General features: G+C 53.4%; 1 protein-coding gene and 1 long non-coding RNA gene across 7 annotated transcripts; one reads left to right on the forward strand and one right to left on the reverse strand.

Annotated features, from left to right (window-relative positions):
- Positions 1 to 1538: 1538 nt before the first annotated feature.
- Positions 1539 to 10121, reverse strand: MYADM (myeloid associated differentiation marker). 4 transcript variants are annotated; one of them, XM_055411313.2, is made up of 3 exons: positions 9947 to 10121; positions 6001 to 6078; positions 1539 to 3909 (listed from the first exon to the last, which is right to left on the reverse strand). In XM_055411313.2, exon 3 carries the CDS (start codon positions 3905 to 3907, stop codon positions 2939 to 2941), a length of 969 nt encoding a protein of 322 aa, XP_055267288.1. In that variant the 5' UTR covers positions 3908 to 3909; positions 6001 to 6078; positions 9947 to 10121; the 3' UTR covers positions 1539 to 2938. The 4 variants fall into 4 exon arrangements, with proteins under 4 accessions (XP_055267288.1, XP_055267289.1, XP_088687026.1 ...); XM_055411314.2 differs by lacking the exon at positions 9947 to 10121 and adding an exon at positions 9428 to 9566; XM_088830900.1 differs by lacking the exon at positions 9947 to 10121 and adding an exon at positions 8456 to 8474.
- On the forward strand, positions 6625 to 18024 carry LOC129546403 (uncharacterized). 3 transcript variants are annotated; one of them, XR_008683867.2, is made up of 3 exons: positions 6625 to 6705; positions 13111 to 13294; positions 13925 to 18024. It is a non-coding gene; the product is annotated as an uncharacterized LOC129546403 (long non-coding RNA). The 3 variants fall into 3 exon arrangements; XR_008683868.2 differs by lacking the exon at positions 6625 to 6705 and adding an exon at positions 9560 to 9682; XR_016035973.1 differs by lacking the exon at positions 6625 to 6705 and adding an exon at positions 10257 to 10555.
- Positions 18025 to 18799: the final 775 nt, after the last annotated feature.

Below are 18799 nucleotides of genomic sequence, written 5' to 3' on the forward strand. Positions count from 1 at the left end.
TTCCAGCCGCTTCCAGGCGTCCGCTGTCCCCCAGGATAGAGGATAGGGGGCGGGGGTGGCCCCGAAAACGGACCTAGGAACCCCACCACGCTCTGTTCTAGTTCGGCTTGGGTTCTTCTCGAATCGCCAGCATGTCACCCTTGGTCCTACAGCTGTTCTGGTGCGTTCCAGAAGAGGGTCAAGCGTGGGGTGGGCAGGGAGACACCGTTCGAGAAGATAGGGATTGATTTAGGTCCGAATTCCGGAGTGGACAGTGGAGGTTTTTCCTCCCCAAAAGGGCGTAAGCCTGCTCTAGATAGCCCTTCCCCGCCTCCAGCGGGACCCTTACCTCTTTTTGCAGTATTTCTTCCCAATTGCTTTTGCGGCTGCAGGTGGAGAAAATGGGTTGCACGATTCTGAATTTCCCCCCAAATCATGTTACTTATTTGTGATCGTCCTGGAGAAACCTGACAAGATTACCTTCTGTGGGACAGAGAATCGTGGCAGGAGTTAATTCATTTGATCTTCTTGGAAGTGTTCTGTTGACCATGTGTGTCAGGGAGCTTAGCACTGAGGGTAAAATGGAGCTGAGAGTGGGAATTCAGGCAGGGTCAGATCCTGAAGGCCTTGACGGAGGGGCTTTGGTGTTAACTTTGGGCAATGTGGAGCGGGATATGGAAGGATTTGAGCAGAGGACAGGACCAGATCCGGATGTTGAAAGCAAGGCACCCTCTTGGGTCAAGGTGGGCTGCAGGTAGGGTAGCCCAAGGATGAGGCTTGAACAACAGCTTGGGTGAAGCAAAACTAAAGGAACCTGGAGGATGAGACAGATATAAACAGGATTTTGCTGTTGTTCAGCTGCTAAGTTGTGTCCGACTCCTTGCAACCCCACGAACTGCAGCATGCCAGGCTTCTCTGTCCTTCACCATCTCCAGGAGTTGGCTCAAACTCTGTTCTTTGAGTCATTGATGCCATCCAACCATCTCATCCTGTCGAACTTATGAAGAATAGTGTTTGATGACTGAGAGGGGAGACGGTAAGAAGTGGTGTTTGGGTTCTGCTGCACTCGGAATGAGAGTCAGTATTTCTTAGATGCTTGTGGGACTCCAAAGAGGGATCTTTGTTCTTTTTTGAAAAAATTCTTTTTTACAAATTACTTTTGGCTATGCTGGATCTTTGTTGCTGCACTCAGTTTCTCTAGTTGTGGGGAGCAGGGGCTTCTCTCCCTGCAGAGCATGGGCTCAGTAGTGGTAGAGGGACTTAGTTACTCTGTGGCATGTGGAATCTTCCTGGACCAGGGATAGAATCTGTTTCCCCTGCATTGGCAGGTGGATTCCCAACTGCTGAACCATTAGGGAAGTCCTATAGAGGGAGAAATCTTGTTCATGTCTATCCTAATTAGCTCCCTTCATTTGAGGGAGAAATTTGGAAGATCTGCACTCAGTTCTTTTCTGATGAGGCCAAGGTTGTTTTGATCCTAGCCTCTGACCTACCAGACCCAGAAATCTGGGCCTTACCCACTCTCCTGGAGCCCTCCCCATGAATAAAGCAGGCACAAGTCTTTCTTTTATCTTTATATTGAGGTTTTTTTTAAAAAAAAGAACGAACATTATGGATGTGGGAGAAGGGACAAGGCTTCTCTCCATGACTGACTGACAGCAGGGGCCGATGGGAACCAGAAGCTCCAGGGAATTAAGAAAAAAAATAAAAAATATATTTATACATTTATATAGATCATGTTATACACGTGAGTCCCAGAGAAGCAGGAAGCTGCAGCAGGAAGCAACGGGCACACAAACACACCTGTGTGTGCCACACACACACTGAAGCAAGGCAATGCGATTCCTTTGACTGTGGCATAGTAGCAGATCCCATCCCCCCCACCCCACCCTCCAGAAAAAAAAAAAAATGGAGAAGAAACTTCCCTTTTAAGAACAGGGCCAGCCAGTGATTGTTGCCCTTGTGACCAGGAAAAAAAACAACAACCCAGGCTAACATCACCTTGAAGGCTGGCAGTGGCCATTTTCTTTTCTTCCCAGCAAAGGCAGGAGATGCTATTTTTAACATTGAAGCTGGAGGGCCACGTCCCTGTCCCTCACAAATACTTGAGACAGTTGTCTTCAAGACCCTGTGGCTCTTTGCTGCAAAGACTCTGCAAAAAGTCTTTGGAATGGAATAGGTCCATCCCTTGCTTCCTTTAAGATGGCCTCTAGGCAATGGGTTTTTAATAAGCCTGGCGAAAATTCTGGAGCCAATCTCAGGTGAGGCTGAGCACCAGGCGGGGCCTAGGGACCCAGGGTCTAGGCTTTAAACCTCCAGCCCACTGGAAATTATTGACCTCCAGAGTTTTTTTTTTTTTTTAACTTAAATGGGAGGAACACTGTACACACCCCCCCATCCCCACTGGGAGAAAGGGGGCTTGATTCCTAACTACACACCCCCACACCCCAAACACACATACACATGACACACACACATCAACTAAGGCACAGCCAGGGCGGGCAGGCATGCTTTGGCAAGGAGGCCCCTCCAGAGGCCCAGGGTATGAACAGCTGCAAAAGGGGGTATGTGATGTGGAGCTCAGCACCTTTGGAGGTGGGAGGCAGGGTTGGTGGGGCTGAGAAGGAAGACAGCTCAGAGCTCCCAAGAGGTCAGGAAAGCAGGCAGAGGCGGAAACACACAGGATGAAAAGAGAAGAGAGCCTCAAAGCAGAGAAGGTCATAGAAGAGAGCAGGCAGAAGTAAAACAGGATGTGGCAACCAAACAGAACAGGAAGGGAGGCAATGCAGGAGGAGGCGTGAGGGACACAGACAAGGGAGCAGGAAGGGTTGTGAAGGACGTGAGAGAAGTAGGCGGGAGCAGGCCGGGAAGAGCACACCAGGGGGACCCCAGAGCTCTGCAAAGGGCCTGCGAGGGGGCGAGAAGGGGAATTAGGGAGAGCCCCACCCCGAGACGAGGCTCAGACCCTGACAAAAACCAGGCGGGCCGAGTACACCAGGTCGGCCAGGTAAGCCAGCAGGTTGATGCCGGTCAGGATGGCCACGGCCAGCCGGCGGTCCCAGAAACACACGTAGTAGGCATGGCTTCTGCTGCAACTGACATCCATCTGCCGCCGCGGCTGACCGCCGTGCTTCTGGTCAAACTGGTAGAGCGGCCAGAGGACCAGGGCCGTGGCGTAGAAGAGAACGGAGATCAGGGCCAGGCCCGACAGGAAAGTGGGAAAGGCGATGGGCAGGACATTGGTGCAGTCACCGAGGTTCAGCAGGATGGCCACGGCCGCCAGGATGAAGCAGATGGAATACACGGCCACGCACCACTCCAGCGCCGACTCGCGCTGGTACAGCCCTGGGTCGCTGATGAAGGCGAAAATGACGCAGGCCACGAAAGTCTCCAGCACTTTGAGCAGACCGGGTACGGTGGCCATGTAGCCGGTGATCTCGCCGGGCCGGGCCCGGGTCCAGGCCACCTCGGTGGCGTAGGCGACGCAGGCAATGCAGGAGAAGGCGGTGGCGGCGATGGCGTGGTCCCGGGAGCGCCCGTGAGACAAGAACTGCACGTAGGTGGTGGGGTAGATGATGGAGGAGGAGAGGCAGAAGAGGGCGGCGTAGCAGGCATAGGTGATGGGGAAGTTGCGCCAGGACAGCGGAAAGCGCACCTGGAGCCCACCCAGCTCCACGATGAGGATGATGAGCGTCACGGAGAAGCAGAAGCACCAGGTGAACATGGACCAGTTGCCCATGGGCCCCGTCCAAGCACCCACGCTGGCCACCAGCGAGAAGGCCACGCAGGTGGAGACCAGCTGCAGCAGGCGGAGGAGGCCCAGCGGCTGGGTCAGCACCCGAGGGGATCCCACGATGGTCGGGGAGCCCAGGCCGGAGGATGAAGACATGGTGGTCGTCACGGTGGTGCGGGTTACTGTCACCGGCATGGCTGGGGGGAGGGGAGAGAAGATCCTAAGAACATTCCAAACTGGAGGATCCAAGGTCCCCCCCCGCCCCGGGGCACCTGCCTCCCTGGAGGGGCCGTTGTGGACGGTGTAATCTGGACTCTAGCTGGAGGGATACCCAGGGTTTGGGCCTTTCAGTTTTCAAACCGGACCAGTCCCAGGCCTTCAGGGATGCCGGTGGTCCAGGTGTTAGCCCCCTCCCTGCCTCCAGCCTCATGTCAGAGCTCAGGAGGGAGGTACCCTGTCTCTCTTTTCCCCAGGACCCTTCTTTCTTCGCCCTGAAAGCCAATTCTTGTGAAATCACGTCTCTTTGCCCCCCCCTCCACTCCAGACACACAAAACTGCTCTCCTTGCCCCAGGGACTTAGCAACCCAGTCACTCAAGATTCTACTCTAGGGACCTCCCTGGTGGGCCAGTGGTTAAGACTTTCCGCACTTTCAATGCAGGGGGCAATCCCTGGTTGAGGAACTAAGATCCTACATGCCTTGGGTCACAGTAAAAAAAAAAAAGATTTTGCTCTAAAGCGTCCCGGTCCTGTGCCTTTCCCACCACCTCCCATCAGAAGAAAAGACCCTGTCTTCTGTGATCTCTTAAAAACCCCACCGCTGCAACTTCCTCCCTTTGGGTACCCAGCGATCTGCAGCCAGGACTTTCTTTGATCTAACAAACATTTCCAGCCTCCAGACACATGCAAGAGTCTAGCCATCACTCGGGAACCTTCTCAGGGACCCACATCTGATCAGAGCTCCCAATCTTCCAGTCTGTTGCCTCTCACTGAAGGGAAGTCTGTCCCCAGTTGGAACTGAGTATTACCAGCCTCAGCAGCACCCATCCTGTGGCCACAAGGATTTAGGTCTGGGGTGCCTGTGCGCTAAGTCATTTCAGTCGTGTCCAACTCTTTGTGACCCTATGCACTGTAGCCCACCAGGCTCCTCTGTCCACGGGATTCTCCAGGCAAGAACACTGAGTGGGTTGCCATGCCCTTCTCCAGGGGATCTTTCCAACCCAGGGATCGAACTGGAGTCTCCTGCACTGGCAGGTGGGTTCTTAACCATGAGCACCACCTGGGAAGCCTGTGGAACTTGCACCGACCTGAGAAGCCTGGGGAAGTTCAACCCAAAGGAAGTCAAGCTTCCTCCTGCCTCTCCCCCTTCCCCAACATGAGGTCCAGGCCCCTTCAGGAACTAAGCCAGCTAGTCCCCAACTTCCGGGAGAACCTTAGCCCCCTCCCCTGACCCGTTCGTTCCGTTCAGTCGCTCAGTCGTGTCCGACTCTTTGCGACCCCGTGGACTGTAGCCTACCAGGCTTCTCTGTCCATGGGATTTTCCAGGCAAGAATACTGGAGTGGGTTACCATTTCCTTCTCCAGGGGATCTTCCCGACCCAGGGATCGAACCTGGGTCTCCCGCATTGGAGGCAGACGCTTTAACCTCTGAGCCACCAGGGAAGCCCCTCACAGAAATCTCTGGGTCTCTCTCTCATTCAGAAAGACAGCGACCTTGTCCCAAAGACTCAGAAATGAAGGCCCAGCCTCAATCTCCTGACCAGGTGTCCAGATCCTCACTCAGGCCCTAAAATAGCTAATCTCTCAGCTACTGCTGCTCAGCCACTTCAGTCGTGTCCGACTCTGTGACTCCAAGGACTATAGCCCGCCAGGCTCCTCTGTCCATGGGATTCTCCAGGCAAGAATACTGGAGTGGGTTGCCATGCCCTCCTCCAGGGGATCTTCCAATTAAGGGATAGAACCTCAGTCTCTTAAGTCTCCTGCATTGCAGGCGGATTCTTTGCTACTGAGCCACCAGCGAAGCACCCCCTGCAAGCTCGAAAGGCCTCTCTCAACTCCCCGGCAATAAAGCTTCCTCCTTCCAGTGTGGGAGGGCAGGGTCACAGCCCAGCTGTCCCTCACAACAGCTTCCTGGGGACACAGGAGACCAGTTCCTGATCATACTGCTTCCCCTGGTCTCAGGATCTAGGCGTCCAAGTTCCCCAGCCCCTCCTCCTTCAGATCCAGGAGTCCAGACCCGAGAGCCCCGCCCCGGCTCGGCCCAAGAGTCTGTGCCCCCCAGCCCCACTCACCAGCGGTCTTGGCGGAGGACCCTCACCAGAAAGAGATCCGGCCCTGGAGGCGGATTGGGTCAGACACCTGGAAAAGGGCTGATCGCGGGGAGGAGGGAGAAGACGTCAGCGTCCAGCTCAGACCCTGCCCCGCCCGCCCGCCCGCCGCCCGCGCTGGCCCAGAGCACGCGGCGAGGCGGTGTGGTGGACCCCGGGCGCGCCTCCCAGCTAGGGAGGGGACTTGGCCCGGGAACCCCGGACGGTGACCTCGAGGGAGGCCCCGCCCCTTCCTTCCTCCCCTTCCTCCCCCACCAAAAAAAACCTGCGAGGGCGGGAATGGAGGGAAGCGGGGAAAAGTGCACGCCCCGTGGGGCGGCGTGGGCGGGCTGTGATCGTAACCCTGCCCCGGCCCGAGAGTCGGGCGAGGGGAGGGCTGGGGGGAGGCTGGCGGCGGGGGGGGCCTGGGCGGCGGCTGCCGGGGCGGGCGGCCCGGGCAGCGCCGCGTCTCCGTCCTTATAAGGGCTGCAAGTCGGCCCAGCCATTCGGAATGTGGCGAGGACCGGGAGGCGGCGCCGCGACCCGCGCCCAGCTCCTGGGATTCTGGCGGGGGAGGGGAAGGGTGAAGGGAAGGAGGGATGCTGGGGGCGGGGAGGGGGCAGTGTGGAGCCCGGACTCCAGGTCCCGGGAGGAGAAGCTGCTAGGTCGAATGCCTGGGTCCTTCTAAATGTGAGTTCTGGGTCCCTAAAAGGCGGGTCGGGAGCCCAGAGCCCCAGGAGGAGGGGCTGGGTACCTGGACCCCCGGGTTCGCCTTGCGCAAGCCTCGCATCTCGGGGTAGGGATGGGGGCGGGAAACTGCACAGTACTGGAATCCAATTCGGAGACAGTGGCCACACCTCCCGCCACCTCTCGGAGAGCTGGTATTCCCCCGGCCGGACTGGGCCTCCCGGGCCACCTGGGAGGTGTCCCACAGGAGCCTGCCACCTCCCGTTCCCCTGACCCGTTAGGAGGAAGTGAGGCGCGCCCAGGAGGCAGAGGGCGGGGCCTCGGTGAGGCTCCCCCGGAAGGTGAGTTAGCGCACGGACCACCTGGAGGGGTGGGGTCCGTCCCCACTCTCCGAGCCCCCAGCCGTGGCCTGAGGTCAGAGCTCAGGAACGAGCCGCTGGAGACCCAAGCAGGGAGAGGAAACACCCTGTTGGCTTCCGAACCCAGCTCAGGACGTCCCCGGCCACGCCCCAGTCCTGTCCCCACCTCCGCGCCGAACACCACACCCCATCACTCCAAAACTAAGAATCGCGCCCTGAAACCCCAGCCTGGCCTCTCAATCCCCGGGGACCCAGCTCCATCTTCACTTTGGCAGCATGGGTACTGAAGCTCAGTTTCTGGCCTTTTGCGTCCAAAGTTCGGATTCTGCCCCCTGGATGGAGAGGAGGTCCGTAATTCTGGACCTCAGCCACTCTCCTTGTCAAACCCAGGACTCCCAACTCCGAGCTCTTCCAGGAGCACAGCCCCTCCTCCCTCAGACCCAGGGGTCCAGACCCCCGGCCCCTCCTCCCTCAGACCCGGGAGTCCAGGTCCCCAGCCCTTCTTCCTTCAAACTCAGGAATCCAGGCACCCCTCCCATCAAACCCAGGAGTCCAGACCCCCAGCCTCCCAGCTCCCCAGCCCCCTCCCCTATCAGATCCAGGAGTCCAGGCCCCATTCCACCTCCTTTTAAAGATGCATGACCTGTATGAGTTTAGGACTCCAGCCCCTACTCCCGCAGATCCAGAGGTCCAGGCTCCCAGCCCTTCCTCCATCGGATCCAGGAGTCCAGGCCCCACCCCACCTCCTTTTCAGATGTACGACCTGTGTGAGTTCAGGACTTCAGCCCCTCTCCAGGACCCGAGTCCTGACCAGACCACCTTTCTCTGGACTGAGACAATTGGAATCCCTCCGGACCCAGAATCCTGGACGCTGCGCCCACCCTCGGGGGTTCCCGCAGCCTCACCTTACAGGCCAGCGACCGCTGCGGCTGAAGCAGAGGCGACAGCTGCAGATCAGAAGGGTCTGCGGTCTGGGTGGGGTTGGCCGGCCTGGGAGGGGTTGGCCGGCCTGGGAGTGAGGGTGGGCGGGGCCGGAACTCCGGGCTCGAGCCGGATAAGGGACTCCCTGGCCAGGGCTATCCCAGTCCCGCCCCGAAGGCGGGGCCAGAGGCAAGGCCGCACCCCCTCCGGCGAAGAACCGCGCCGCAGTGGTCCCGCCCCGCCAGCGGTGGGGCTGAGGGCTGAGGTCACCGTTTCCGTGGTGACAAAACAGGAAGACACAACAGCTGGCGGGGTCGGGGCTCAGGAGGGCTGCCCTCCTCGCCCCAGCGCTGGATGGAGAACTCTCCAGGGCAGGCCCGGGAAGGCCGTTGCCATGGCAACCCGTCTGTTTGGCCTTTGTTTAGGACAAAGCCGCCCCCCACCCCCAGCTCGGGTCCCCACCCCTGTCTCACCTCGGTCTGTTCTCCCTCTCCCCTTCCAGCCGCCTCCCTCCTCGTCTCCCTCCTCTGCCAGGATGGATGAAATCTCGGACATCTGGGTCGCAAAGCGACTGGGGAGAGCGGGCCTCTCTTTACTGGTGTCTGTTTGCTAGGGTCTCTGTCTCCCGGGTCCTTGAAATGGGAAATGTGCGGTCCCTAGACTTTAGGGGGTTCCTGGGTCCCCAAAAGAACAGTGGTTGGATTGCAGTGTTTAAGGAATTTTAGGGAGGAGTAAATTGGAGAAGGAAATGGCAACCCACTCCAGTGTTCTTGCCTGGAGAATCCCAGGGACAGCGGAGCCTGGTCGGCTGCCATCTATGGGGTCGCACAGAGTCGGACACGACTGAAGCGACTTAGCAGCAGCAGTAGCAGCAGGGAGGAGTAAAGTGGGCCCTCCTAATCCTCTATAATGCGGTTCGCGGTGGAAGGGACGGATGGGCCGGACCCCAAAGTCCCATGTGTCGGTGGGGGCTGTTGGTAGCAAGATTTCTGGGATCAGGGCGGTGGGAGTCGGGGACATGGAGTCCCAGGCTGTGGGACCAGATTCTTGGCTCCTAGGAGAAATTACGGCTCAGACTCCCGGGTTTTCGGAGCAGATGGGGTTGCAAGCCGGGCCTCTTGGGTCTGGAAGGGAGAGATATTTTTGGCCTGCATTCCTGGCTCCTGGAAAAAGGGAGGGGCTCAGAAGCTTAATGAGGGCGAGGCTGGGGGCTGGGGGTGCCAGATTCCTGATTGCTGCAGGGAGGGAGGGGGCCAAGGGACTGCTCTGCCCGGGGCCCAGAGCAGGGAGGGGCCGCGGGGTCCTCTTTTAGGGTCCGCTCCGGGGCCTTGAAACGAAGCAGGCAGAAGCAAGCAGGAGCTGAAGGTCGGGATGCTCGGCCTAGGGCTGGGGCGGGGCGGAGGCCGGGACGCCCGGGTCCCTCCCTGCTGGCCCGGCTCACTCACCGCGCTCTGCCCTGGTCCCCGGCGCGGCCTGGCTCTCGGCTGCCGCTGGGCGGGGCCCGGCGGGACTGCGGCTGCTCGGTGCCGCCGCGCTACCCCGCGCGCTGGCCGCGCCGCCGCCGCCGGGTGTCTTCCAGGCCGACGACTGAGGAAGGTGGCTTTGAGGCCGAGCCCCAGGGTGGGAGCCGCGCGCGACGCGAAGGGAGGGGTCCGAGAGGATGCTTGAGCTCAGAGCCCGGGGCTGCGTGCCCTATGGAGGTGGGAGGGGTTGGGGGGCACCTGGACGAGGTGCGCTCTGCAGTTGGGGAGGGTGGGAGTTGGGGCTGGGAGGGCCGTGGAGCCTGTACGCCCTCTTCTGTGGCCTGCAAAGGCGGCAGACCTTGTCTGTCTTTACGTGCCCTACATAGGGGAAGGGTCTCTAGGAGCCCCGCGTGGGGATGTCTAGGGAGCCAGGACAAGGTATTCGTTGGAGGATCTCCAGGGACGCACCTCCTTGACCCCAAGTAAAGAAGCATCTCTTACCCCCTTCTTTGCCTCATCCCAAAGTGGCACTCTTGAAGCCATGAAGTTAGTTGCTCAGTCGTGTCCAACTCTTTGCAAGACCCTGGACTGTAGTCCGCCAGGCTTCTCTGTCCATGGGGATTCTCCAAGCAGAAATACTGGAGTGGGTTGCCATTTCCTACTCCAGGGGATCTTCCCCACCCAGGGATCGAACCCGGGTCTCCTGCATTGCAGGCGGATTCTTTTACCGTCTGAGCCACCAGGGTACTCCTGAGACGCACCCGCCAAATAGTAAAGAGGCCGTCACCGCTCACAGTTTATTGCCGTTGTGTTTTCCGGTGGCACTGTACCCCCCTTTAAAAAGGCACTGAAACCTCAAACCAACAGAGTGCAGGGTAGCAGGAACAGGAAGCAAACATTTAAAGAGTGAGTCATGTCGGGTGTGATCCTGAGGCGTGACCCCGGAGGGCTCCTGGTAAAAGGTATGTGCCACTGGTTCAGAGTGTTTACCCGCATCCTGCCAGGACAGCACCCAGACCCCAGAGATGCCGTCTGCCACCGGGCACTGAACCCCAGCCTCCAGCAGGCTGTGCCTCTGTTCAGTGAGAGCAGCTGCTTTCTGCTACTGGGGTATGTGGACCCGCCCCCTAACTTCCTAACAAACCCGGCCCTTTGATCAGAAGCAGTCTTGTGTGGGTTAACCTGACGGTGAATGGGGCCATTCAGTTTGTACACAGATGCTGCTGTTAGCTCGGAAAGCAAACAGAACCCAGAGTTCATTATTCCAGGCAGGAAAAGGTCAGTGTCCCGTCCACGATGGAAGAGGTCCAAAGTGCTCCTTGGGTGCCCAGGTGTTTGGCTGATCTCCCTAGAGAACCATAGCACATTAGGGGGCCCAGCACTGCTTGCTGACGGCAGCAAGGTGGGCCTCCATCAGTGATGAAGCTCCCTAGCTGTGATGAGGCAGATCCATGCGTAGCCCACCACAGCCGCTTTGTTCATTAGCAGGTACTTGTGAACATTAAGCAGGCACTGGGGAGACTGGCAGAGAAGGCAATGGCACCCCACTCCAGTACTCTTGCTTGGAAAATCCCATGGATGGAGGAACCTGGTGGGCTACAGTCCATGGGGTCGCTAAGAGTAGGACACGACTGAGCGACTTCACTTTCACGCATTGGAGAAGGAAATGGCAACCCACTCCAGTGTTCTTGCCTGGAGAATCCCAGGGATGGGGGAGCCTGGTGGGCTGCCGTCTATGGGGTCGCACAGAGTTAGACATGACTGAAGCGACTTAGAAGCAGCAGCAGGGGAGACTAGGGGGGTAAGAAGCTGATCGAGAGCCACGGGGTGGTCATCTGGTCTACTGAAGTCTTATTAGCACTCTCTGAAATGGAAGGTTTTGGGGGAGAGTAGACCTGGGTACAGGTTTAAAAAACAAACAAACCTTATTTAGGCTGTGTTGGGTCTTTGTTACTGCTCAGGCTTTTCTCTGGTTGTAGGGAGGCTCATGGGCTCAGTAGTTGCAGCTCCTGGGCTTTAGAGCACCGGCTCAATAGTTGTGGCCCAAGGGTCTACTTGCTCTGTGGCACGTGGCATCTCCCCAAACCAGGGATGGAACCCACGTCTCCTGCATTGGCACAGAGATTCTTTACCACTGAGCCACCAGGGAAACCCTTGGGGACAGATTATGAGCTGGTTTTTGCTCCTGACACCTCTGAGTGTCTGAAGAGTGTCTGAATCTGGGCACACTAACCTCTTACAATTATTGTCAGACCCCACAAGTAACGGGCTCAATCCCACAAGACCGCCCCCACTTCAAACTCCAGCCACAAGTCCTAGGCCTCCCCTGCTTCTGACCAACTGGCTAGAGATTGGGGAGTTCCCAGGACTCCATCCTTGGCTTCCATCATTTGCTAGAAAGGCTTGCAGAACTCAAGAAGGCACTTTACTTTGTGTTGAAAGTGCAAATATTAGTCACTCAGTCATGTCTGACTCTTTGTGAGCCCATGGACTGTAGCCCCGGAGAAGGCAATGGCACCCCACTCTAGTACTCTTGCCTGGAAAATCCCATGGACGGAGGAGCCTGGTAGGCTGCAGTCCATGGGGTTCGCTAAGAGTTGGACACGACTGAGCGACTTCCCTTTCACTTTTCACTTTCATGCATTGGAGAAGGAAATGGCAACCCACTCCAGTGTTCTTGCCTGGAGAATCCCAGGGACGGGGGAGCCTGGTGGGCTGCCATCTATGGGGTCGCAAAGAGTCGGACACAACTGAAGTGACTTAGCAGCAGCAGCAGCAGGACTGTAGCCCACCAGGCTCCTCTGTCCTTGGTATTCTCCAGGCAAGAATATTGGAGTGGGTTGCCGTATCCTTCTCCAGGGGATCTTCCTGACTCTGGGATCTTTTGAACCTGGGTCTCCTGCATTGCAGGCAGATTCTTTACCATCTGAGCCAGCAGGGTATTACTGATTTATTGTAAAGGATGCAACTTGGGAACAGCCAAACAGAAGAGGGGAGGATATGGGGAAGGGATGCAGGGCTCCCAGGCCCTCTCTGGGCGTGTCATCGCCCAGCACCCTGATGCATTTACCCACCTGGAAGCCCTCTGAGTTCTGCATTCAGGGTATTTATGGAAACTCCGTTATGGAAGCATGGTTGGTGAAATCACTGGCCACCAGTGCACAAGCTCCATCTCCCTAACCTGTCTGGAGGTCAGGAAGTGAGACTGAGTTTCAACCCCCAAGCACATGATTGGTTCCTTGGGCAACCAGCCCCCATTCAGAGCTAACTAGGGCTTCCCAGATGGTGCTAGTGGTAAAGAACCCACCTGTCAACGCAGGAGACATAGAGATGCCAGTTCGATCCCGAGGTCGGGAAGATCTCCTGAAGAAGGAAATGGCAACCCACTCTAGTATTCTTGCCACGACAATCCCAGGAACAGAGGAGCCTGGTGGGCTGCAGTCCATGGGGTCGCAAAGAGTTGGACACGACTGAGCGACTAAACCAAAGGGTTCAAGGAGTAATAACTCCTTTACTTGGAGGGGATATTCCCACTGTCTTCAGACTATTGGATTCTCAGGAAAGTTCCTGAGTGACAAACTTCCCAGTTTTTATGGGGTTTTAACTCCCATGCTCTGGCATGTGTATTTTAGTAAGTATGTTATCTGCTCTCTCCTGCTTTCAAGGTCTTATCAGCATTGCGATTGGCCAGGACAGAATCTATGGGGTACTGAAAGCAGAAGTTGGTGGAAAATTTGGTGATTCTGGAGTAGTACCACACAGCATGTCTCTCACTTGGGAAAAGATAGAAATTTGAAGAACAGTGTCTTCTGCACGTGAATCGCTTTTGCACCATCATAAAACTGAACAGTTAAGTCAGGCCATCATAAGTGTGGGACCATCTGTATTCTTTCTTCCCTTTGCTGAGATGTACATCTCCCCCTAGTCTGTTCTCTGGCTGTAACCGTCACCTTTGTGGTGTCTATGGACTTCCCGGTCCCTTGCACTCATTTCCCACGTGGTTTCCTGAAGTTCTCTAAAGAGCATCCTTCTAGATAGATACGCCATGAACAGGTTGCATGGATCCCCCCACCCTCAGAGTGGTCTGGTTGCCCCTGGCTCTTGCCAGGCTCCTCTTGTTCATCTCCATGAGCAGCAGAAAATATTGTCACATTTCTATTTGCCCCACGATGTGACAATGTTTGGGAGGCACTGACTTAGATGACCTATGCGAACATTACCCTCCACACCATAGCATCCACCTCTCCACTGGGTTCGCCATGCCTCTCAGACATCAACTATTTCTCCTTCCATCCTACTTCCTTAGCAATAGCCACTTGTGATCTTGTCTTAACTTGATAGGAGCCCCCAGTCCATCGGCATGCTCTTTCCTTGCTTTCCTCTTCAGATATGCTTCCACAGTCTATCACTTCAATGACCCTCTTTTCACACTAGGATATTTAACACTCCTTTGCCATTCTGTTTTTTTTATTACTCCAGTCTTGAAAAAGAAAAAGCCTACCTAGAGAATATCTACATAGACATTTCTCCAAAGAAGACATACAGATGGCCAAAATGTGCAGGAAAAGATGGTAAACATCGCTAATTGTTAGAGAAATGCAAATCAAAACTGCAACGAGGGGACTTTCTTGGTGGCCCAGTGGTTAAGAATCTCCCCTCCAATGCAGGGGACGTGGGTTCGATAAGAGAAGCCTCCTCCCCACCCTGCCATGCACCACAACTAGTGAAAACCCACGTGTCAAGATGAAGACCCAGTGCAGCCAAAATTTTAAATAAAATAAAGGAGCAAATAGAGTTGAGGCTCAGACAGCTTCTTAAAGTGGAGAGTGTTAGACATTGAATGTGATTATTAAAAAAATAAAAAATGCCTACACTTGGAAAAAACCCCAAAAAACTACAATGAGGTATCACCTCACACTGGTCAGAATGGCCATCGTCAAAAAGTCTACAAATAACAAATGCTGGAAAGCATAAGGAGAAAAGAGAGCCCTCCTACCCTGTAGGTGGGAATATAAATTGGTGCAGCCACTATGCAGAACAGTGTGGAGTTCCTTAAAAAACTAAAGATAGAGCTACCATATGATCCAGCAATCCCACTCCTGGGCACATATCCAGAGAAAGCCATGCTTTGAAAAGGTATGTGCACCCCTATGTTCACAGCAGCACTGTTCACAAGAGGCAAGACACGGAAACCGCCTAACTGTCCAACTGGCAGATGAATGGGTGAAGCAGATGTGGTCCATATAGACAATGGAATATTACTCGGCCATAGAGAGAAGGCATGAAGCGACACGGTGCTTCCCAGGAGGTGCTAGCGGTAAAGAACCTACATGACAATTCAGGAGACATGAGTTTGATCCCTGGGTTGGGAAGATCCCTTGGAGGATGGCATGGCAACCCACCCCAGTATTCTTGCCTGGAGAATCCCCATGGACAGAGGAGCCTGGCGGGCTACAGTCCATGGGGTCGCAAACAGCTGGACATGACTGAAGCAACCCAGCATGCACACACGCTGAGCAACATGGATGGACCTAGAGACGATCATACTAAGCGAAGCAAGTGGGACAAAGATAACGATTGTGTGAATCTCAAGAAGGACACACATGAGCTTATTTATGAAACAGAAAGAGACTCACAGACTTTGAAAATGAATTTATGGCTACCAAAGGGGAAAGGTCGAGGGTGGAGGGATCAATTGGGAGTTTGGGATTATCATAAACATACTACTATATATAAAATAGATAAACCACGAGGTCCTACCATAGAGCACAGGGGACTCTACTCAATCCTCTATAATAACCTATATGGGATGAGAATCTGAATAAAAAAAGAAAGATATATGTATGAAAGTGTTAGTTGCTCAGTCATGCCTGACTCTTTGTGACCCCATGGACTGCAGCCCACCAGGCTCCTCCGTCCATGGGATTTCCCAGGCAAGAGCACTGGAGTGGTTTGCCATTTCCTTCTCCAGTGCATGTATGTGTATAACTAAATCACTCTGCTGCACTCCAGAAACCCACACAACATTGTAAATCAACTCTGCTCCAGTATAAAGCTAGGCTTCCTGGAGGCTCAGTTGGTAAAGAATCTGCCTGCCATGCAGGAGACCCAGGTTCGATTCCTGGGTAGGGAAGTTCCCCTGGAGGAGGAAAGGGAAGCCCACTCTACTATTCTTGCCTGGAGAATCCCACGGAAAGAGGAGACTGGTGGGCTACAGTCCATGGAGTCGCAAACAACTGGACACAACTGAGCATCTGAGCATAAGCCAATATAAAATAAAAATTAAAAAGAAAAAAAAGAAAAAGCCCATCTATCAGGGTTTCTCCCTCGCGTGTGTTTATCCCTAAGCAATTGAACATCACTGGAGAAAGTCATATTACAAGGCATAAAGATATGCTGAAAGTGAAAAAGTGAAAGTATTAGTCATGTCCGACTCTTTGTGACCTCATGGACTGCAGCCTGCCAGGCTCCTCTGTCCATGGAATTCTCCAGGCAAGAATACTGGAGTGGGTAGCTGTTCCTTTTTCCAGGGGATCTTCCCGACCCAGGAACCGAAGCCAGGTCTCCTGAACTGCAGACAATTCTTCACCATCTGAGCCACCAGGGAAGTCAAAGACGTCACTCCCAGACTCAGTACTGTCCTGGACGGTGTTGCTACGGCCCTCCTGCAGTCCTCTGGTGGGCTCTCTCTCACTGTCATGGTGACGAGCACACTATTTTTAAGCTCTCTGATCTCTGCCCTCAGCCTGCGTGCTCAGCCTATGACCTACCTTCTCTATTTAGAGAGAGAACAGCAGTCGCTGGCTGGTCAGTCCCTCAACTTCCCTAAACTGAAACCAGAATGTAGCAGTATTTGCAGGACTGCTCTTGAACAACAGTGAAGTTCTTCTTGTTTCACGCTAATCCTTCTTGCCTTTTCTTTTTTTTTGCATTTCTTGTCTTTTAAATTGTAGTAGAGTTGATGTATACTATTATATAGGCTTACAGGTGTACAATATGGTGATTCACACTTCTTAAAGGTTACACTCCGTTTACAGTTATTATAGAACACTGGCTATATTCCCTGTGTTGTGAATATTCTTGTAGCTTATTATATACATAATGGTTTGTGCCTCTTAATCCCTCACCCTATACTTCCCCTCCCCGCTTCCCTCTGCCCATTGGTAACCACTGGTTTGGTCTCTACATCTGCGAGTCCGTTTCTTTTTTATTGTTGTTATATTAACTATTTTCTTGTATTATTTTTAGATTCCACACATAAGTGATAAAATACAGTATTTGTCTTTCTCTGTCTGACTTATTTCACTTAGCATAACACCCTCCAAAGTTTTCATGTTGTTGCACATGGCAAGATTTCCTTTCTCTTTATGGCTGACTAGTATTCCACTGTGTGTGTGTGTGTGGTCTCTACCCATCCGCCTGTCGACGGGCACTTGGACTGCTCCCATACCTTGACAGCTGCAATAGTGATCCTGTGAACACTGGGGAGCATGTATCTTCTCGGATTAACGCACTGGTTGCTTCTGGAAATCGACCCAGGAGTGGAACTGCTGGTGGCTCTGTTTTTAGTTTTTTGACTTGAAAATTTCTACCTGTCTTTTTGACCCTTAAATATATCCTTCTTCCCATCAACTTATTATTGCTCTTAATATGTGATACTCTTTGCTGCTAATACTCAGCCTCTCCCACTCACAGAACCTTTGACTGAGTGACTTTTTGAGAAATAATTTGTTTTCAGTTGTGGTCAAATACACATAACAGAAAACTTACCTTTTAGACTTGCCTTTTTTGGAAATGTACAGTTCAGTGGTGATAAGAACGTTCACACCTTGACCACGTGAAGAACAAAGGAAAGATGGTTATCAACAGGCCAGGGAGACAGAACTCAGTAGAAACCAACCTCCAACTTGATCTAGGATTTCTAACTTCCAGAATTGTGAGAATATGAATTTCTGTCTAAGCCATACAGCCTGTGGTACTTTGTTATGGCAGCCCCATGGAAACTAACCTGTCACCTTCGGGAATCTTAATTCAGGCATCTTAACCTGTGCCCCCTGTGGTGGAAGCACAGAGTCTTAACTACTGGACCACCAGGAAAGTCCCCTATATTCTCTTTCAAATCCATCAACTTCTACACATCTCTGTATTAGTCACAGGATGCTGGGTAATACATTTCCCCAAAGGAATGAAATTCTACCTTGAAGACATTACATTTAGTAAAATAAGCCAGACACCAAGTATCAAATACTATAGGATTTCACTACCACAAATACTACAGTAATCCAAATACTATAGTAATCCCACTACCACAAATACTATAGGATTCCACTACCTAGTCAACATAGAGACAGAGAGTGGAATGGTGTTTACCCGAGGCTGGGGGCAGTGGGAATGGGGGTTAATATTTAAGGGGCCCAAAGTTTTAGTTTGGGATGATGGAAGAAAAAAGTTCTGGGATGTGTAGAGTGGTGATGGTTGTACCGCCGCTGAATGAAGGCCACCGAACTGTGTGCTCAAAAATGGAAAATTTTAGGTAAATTTTGTGTTATGTGTGTTTTACCACAAAGTTAAAGAAAGAAGATGGGTCTTCCCAGGTGGTCCTGTGGTTAAGACTGCACCTCCAGTGCAGTGGGTGTGGATGTCGGGGGAGTGAGGTGGGTGGGGTGCAGGGTTGATTCCTGGTCAGGAAACTAAGATCCCCACATGCCTAATGGCTCAGTCAAGAAAAAAGAAATAGAAAAAAATTATGTAAAAATACATAAAGTAAAATTCAGTTCTGTAGTTCCACTGGCCACATTTCAAGCACACAGTGGGGTCATCATATTGGACTGAAGTGTGTTAGTTTCTTAAACTCAGAAATCCGAAACTCAGTTTTTTGGAGTGTGGAAGCCTGTACTGGGCTCCCCTGGTGGCTCAGACAGTAAAGACTCTGCCTGCAATGCAGGAGACCAGGTTCGATCCTTGAGTCGGGAAGATCCCCTGAAGGAGCAAATGGCAACCCACTCCAGTATTCTTGCCTGGAGAATCCCATGGACAGAGGAGCCTGGTGGACCATAGTCCATGGGGTTGCAAGAGAGTTGGACACAAGTGAGCCACTAACACTTTCACACTTTCACTTTCAGCCTGTACTAGATACAGATCCCAGCAGTATTAAAAAAAAAAAAACAACTTTGTGACTAAGTGGGGTTTATTCTAGAAATGGAAGGATGGCTAATATTCAGAAACCATTAATGAGATTTATCCCATGAACAGAGCCAATTAGGAAAAAACCATGTGACTATCCCATATGCACAAAAAGAATATCTGACAAAATGCAATTTTAAAAAATTGAATAAACAGGAAGTCAGGGTTCCT

This window comes from Moschus berezovskii, chromosome 22 (assembly GCF_049115385.1).
Source record: "Moschus berezovskii isolate FMDL1 chromosome 22, NW_MosBer_1.0, whole genome shotgun sequence".
NCBI lineage: Eukaryota > Metazoa > Chordata > Mammalia > Artiodactyla > Moschidae > Moschus > Moschus berezovskii.

Excerpts from the sequence above, each read along its gene's own strand:
- MYADM (XM_055411313.2), bottom strand. The coding sequence starts at position 3,907 with ATGCCGGTGACAGTAACCCGCACCACCGTGACGACCACCATGTCTTCA.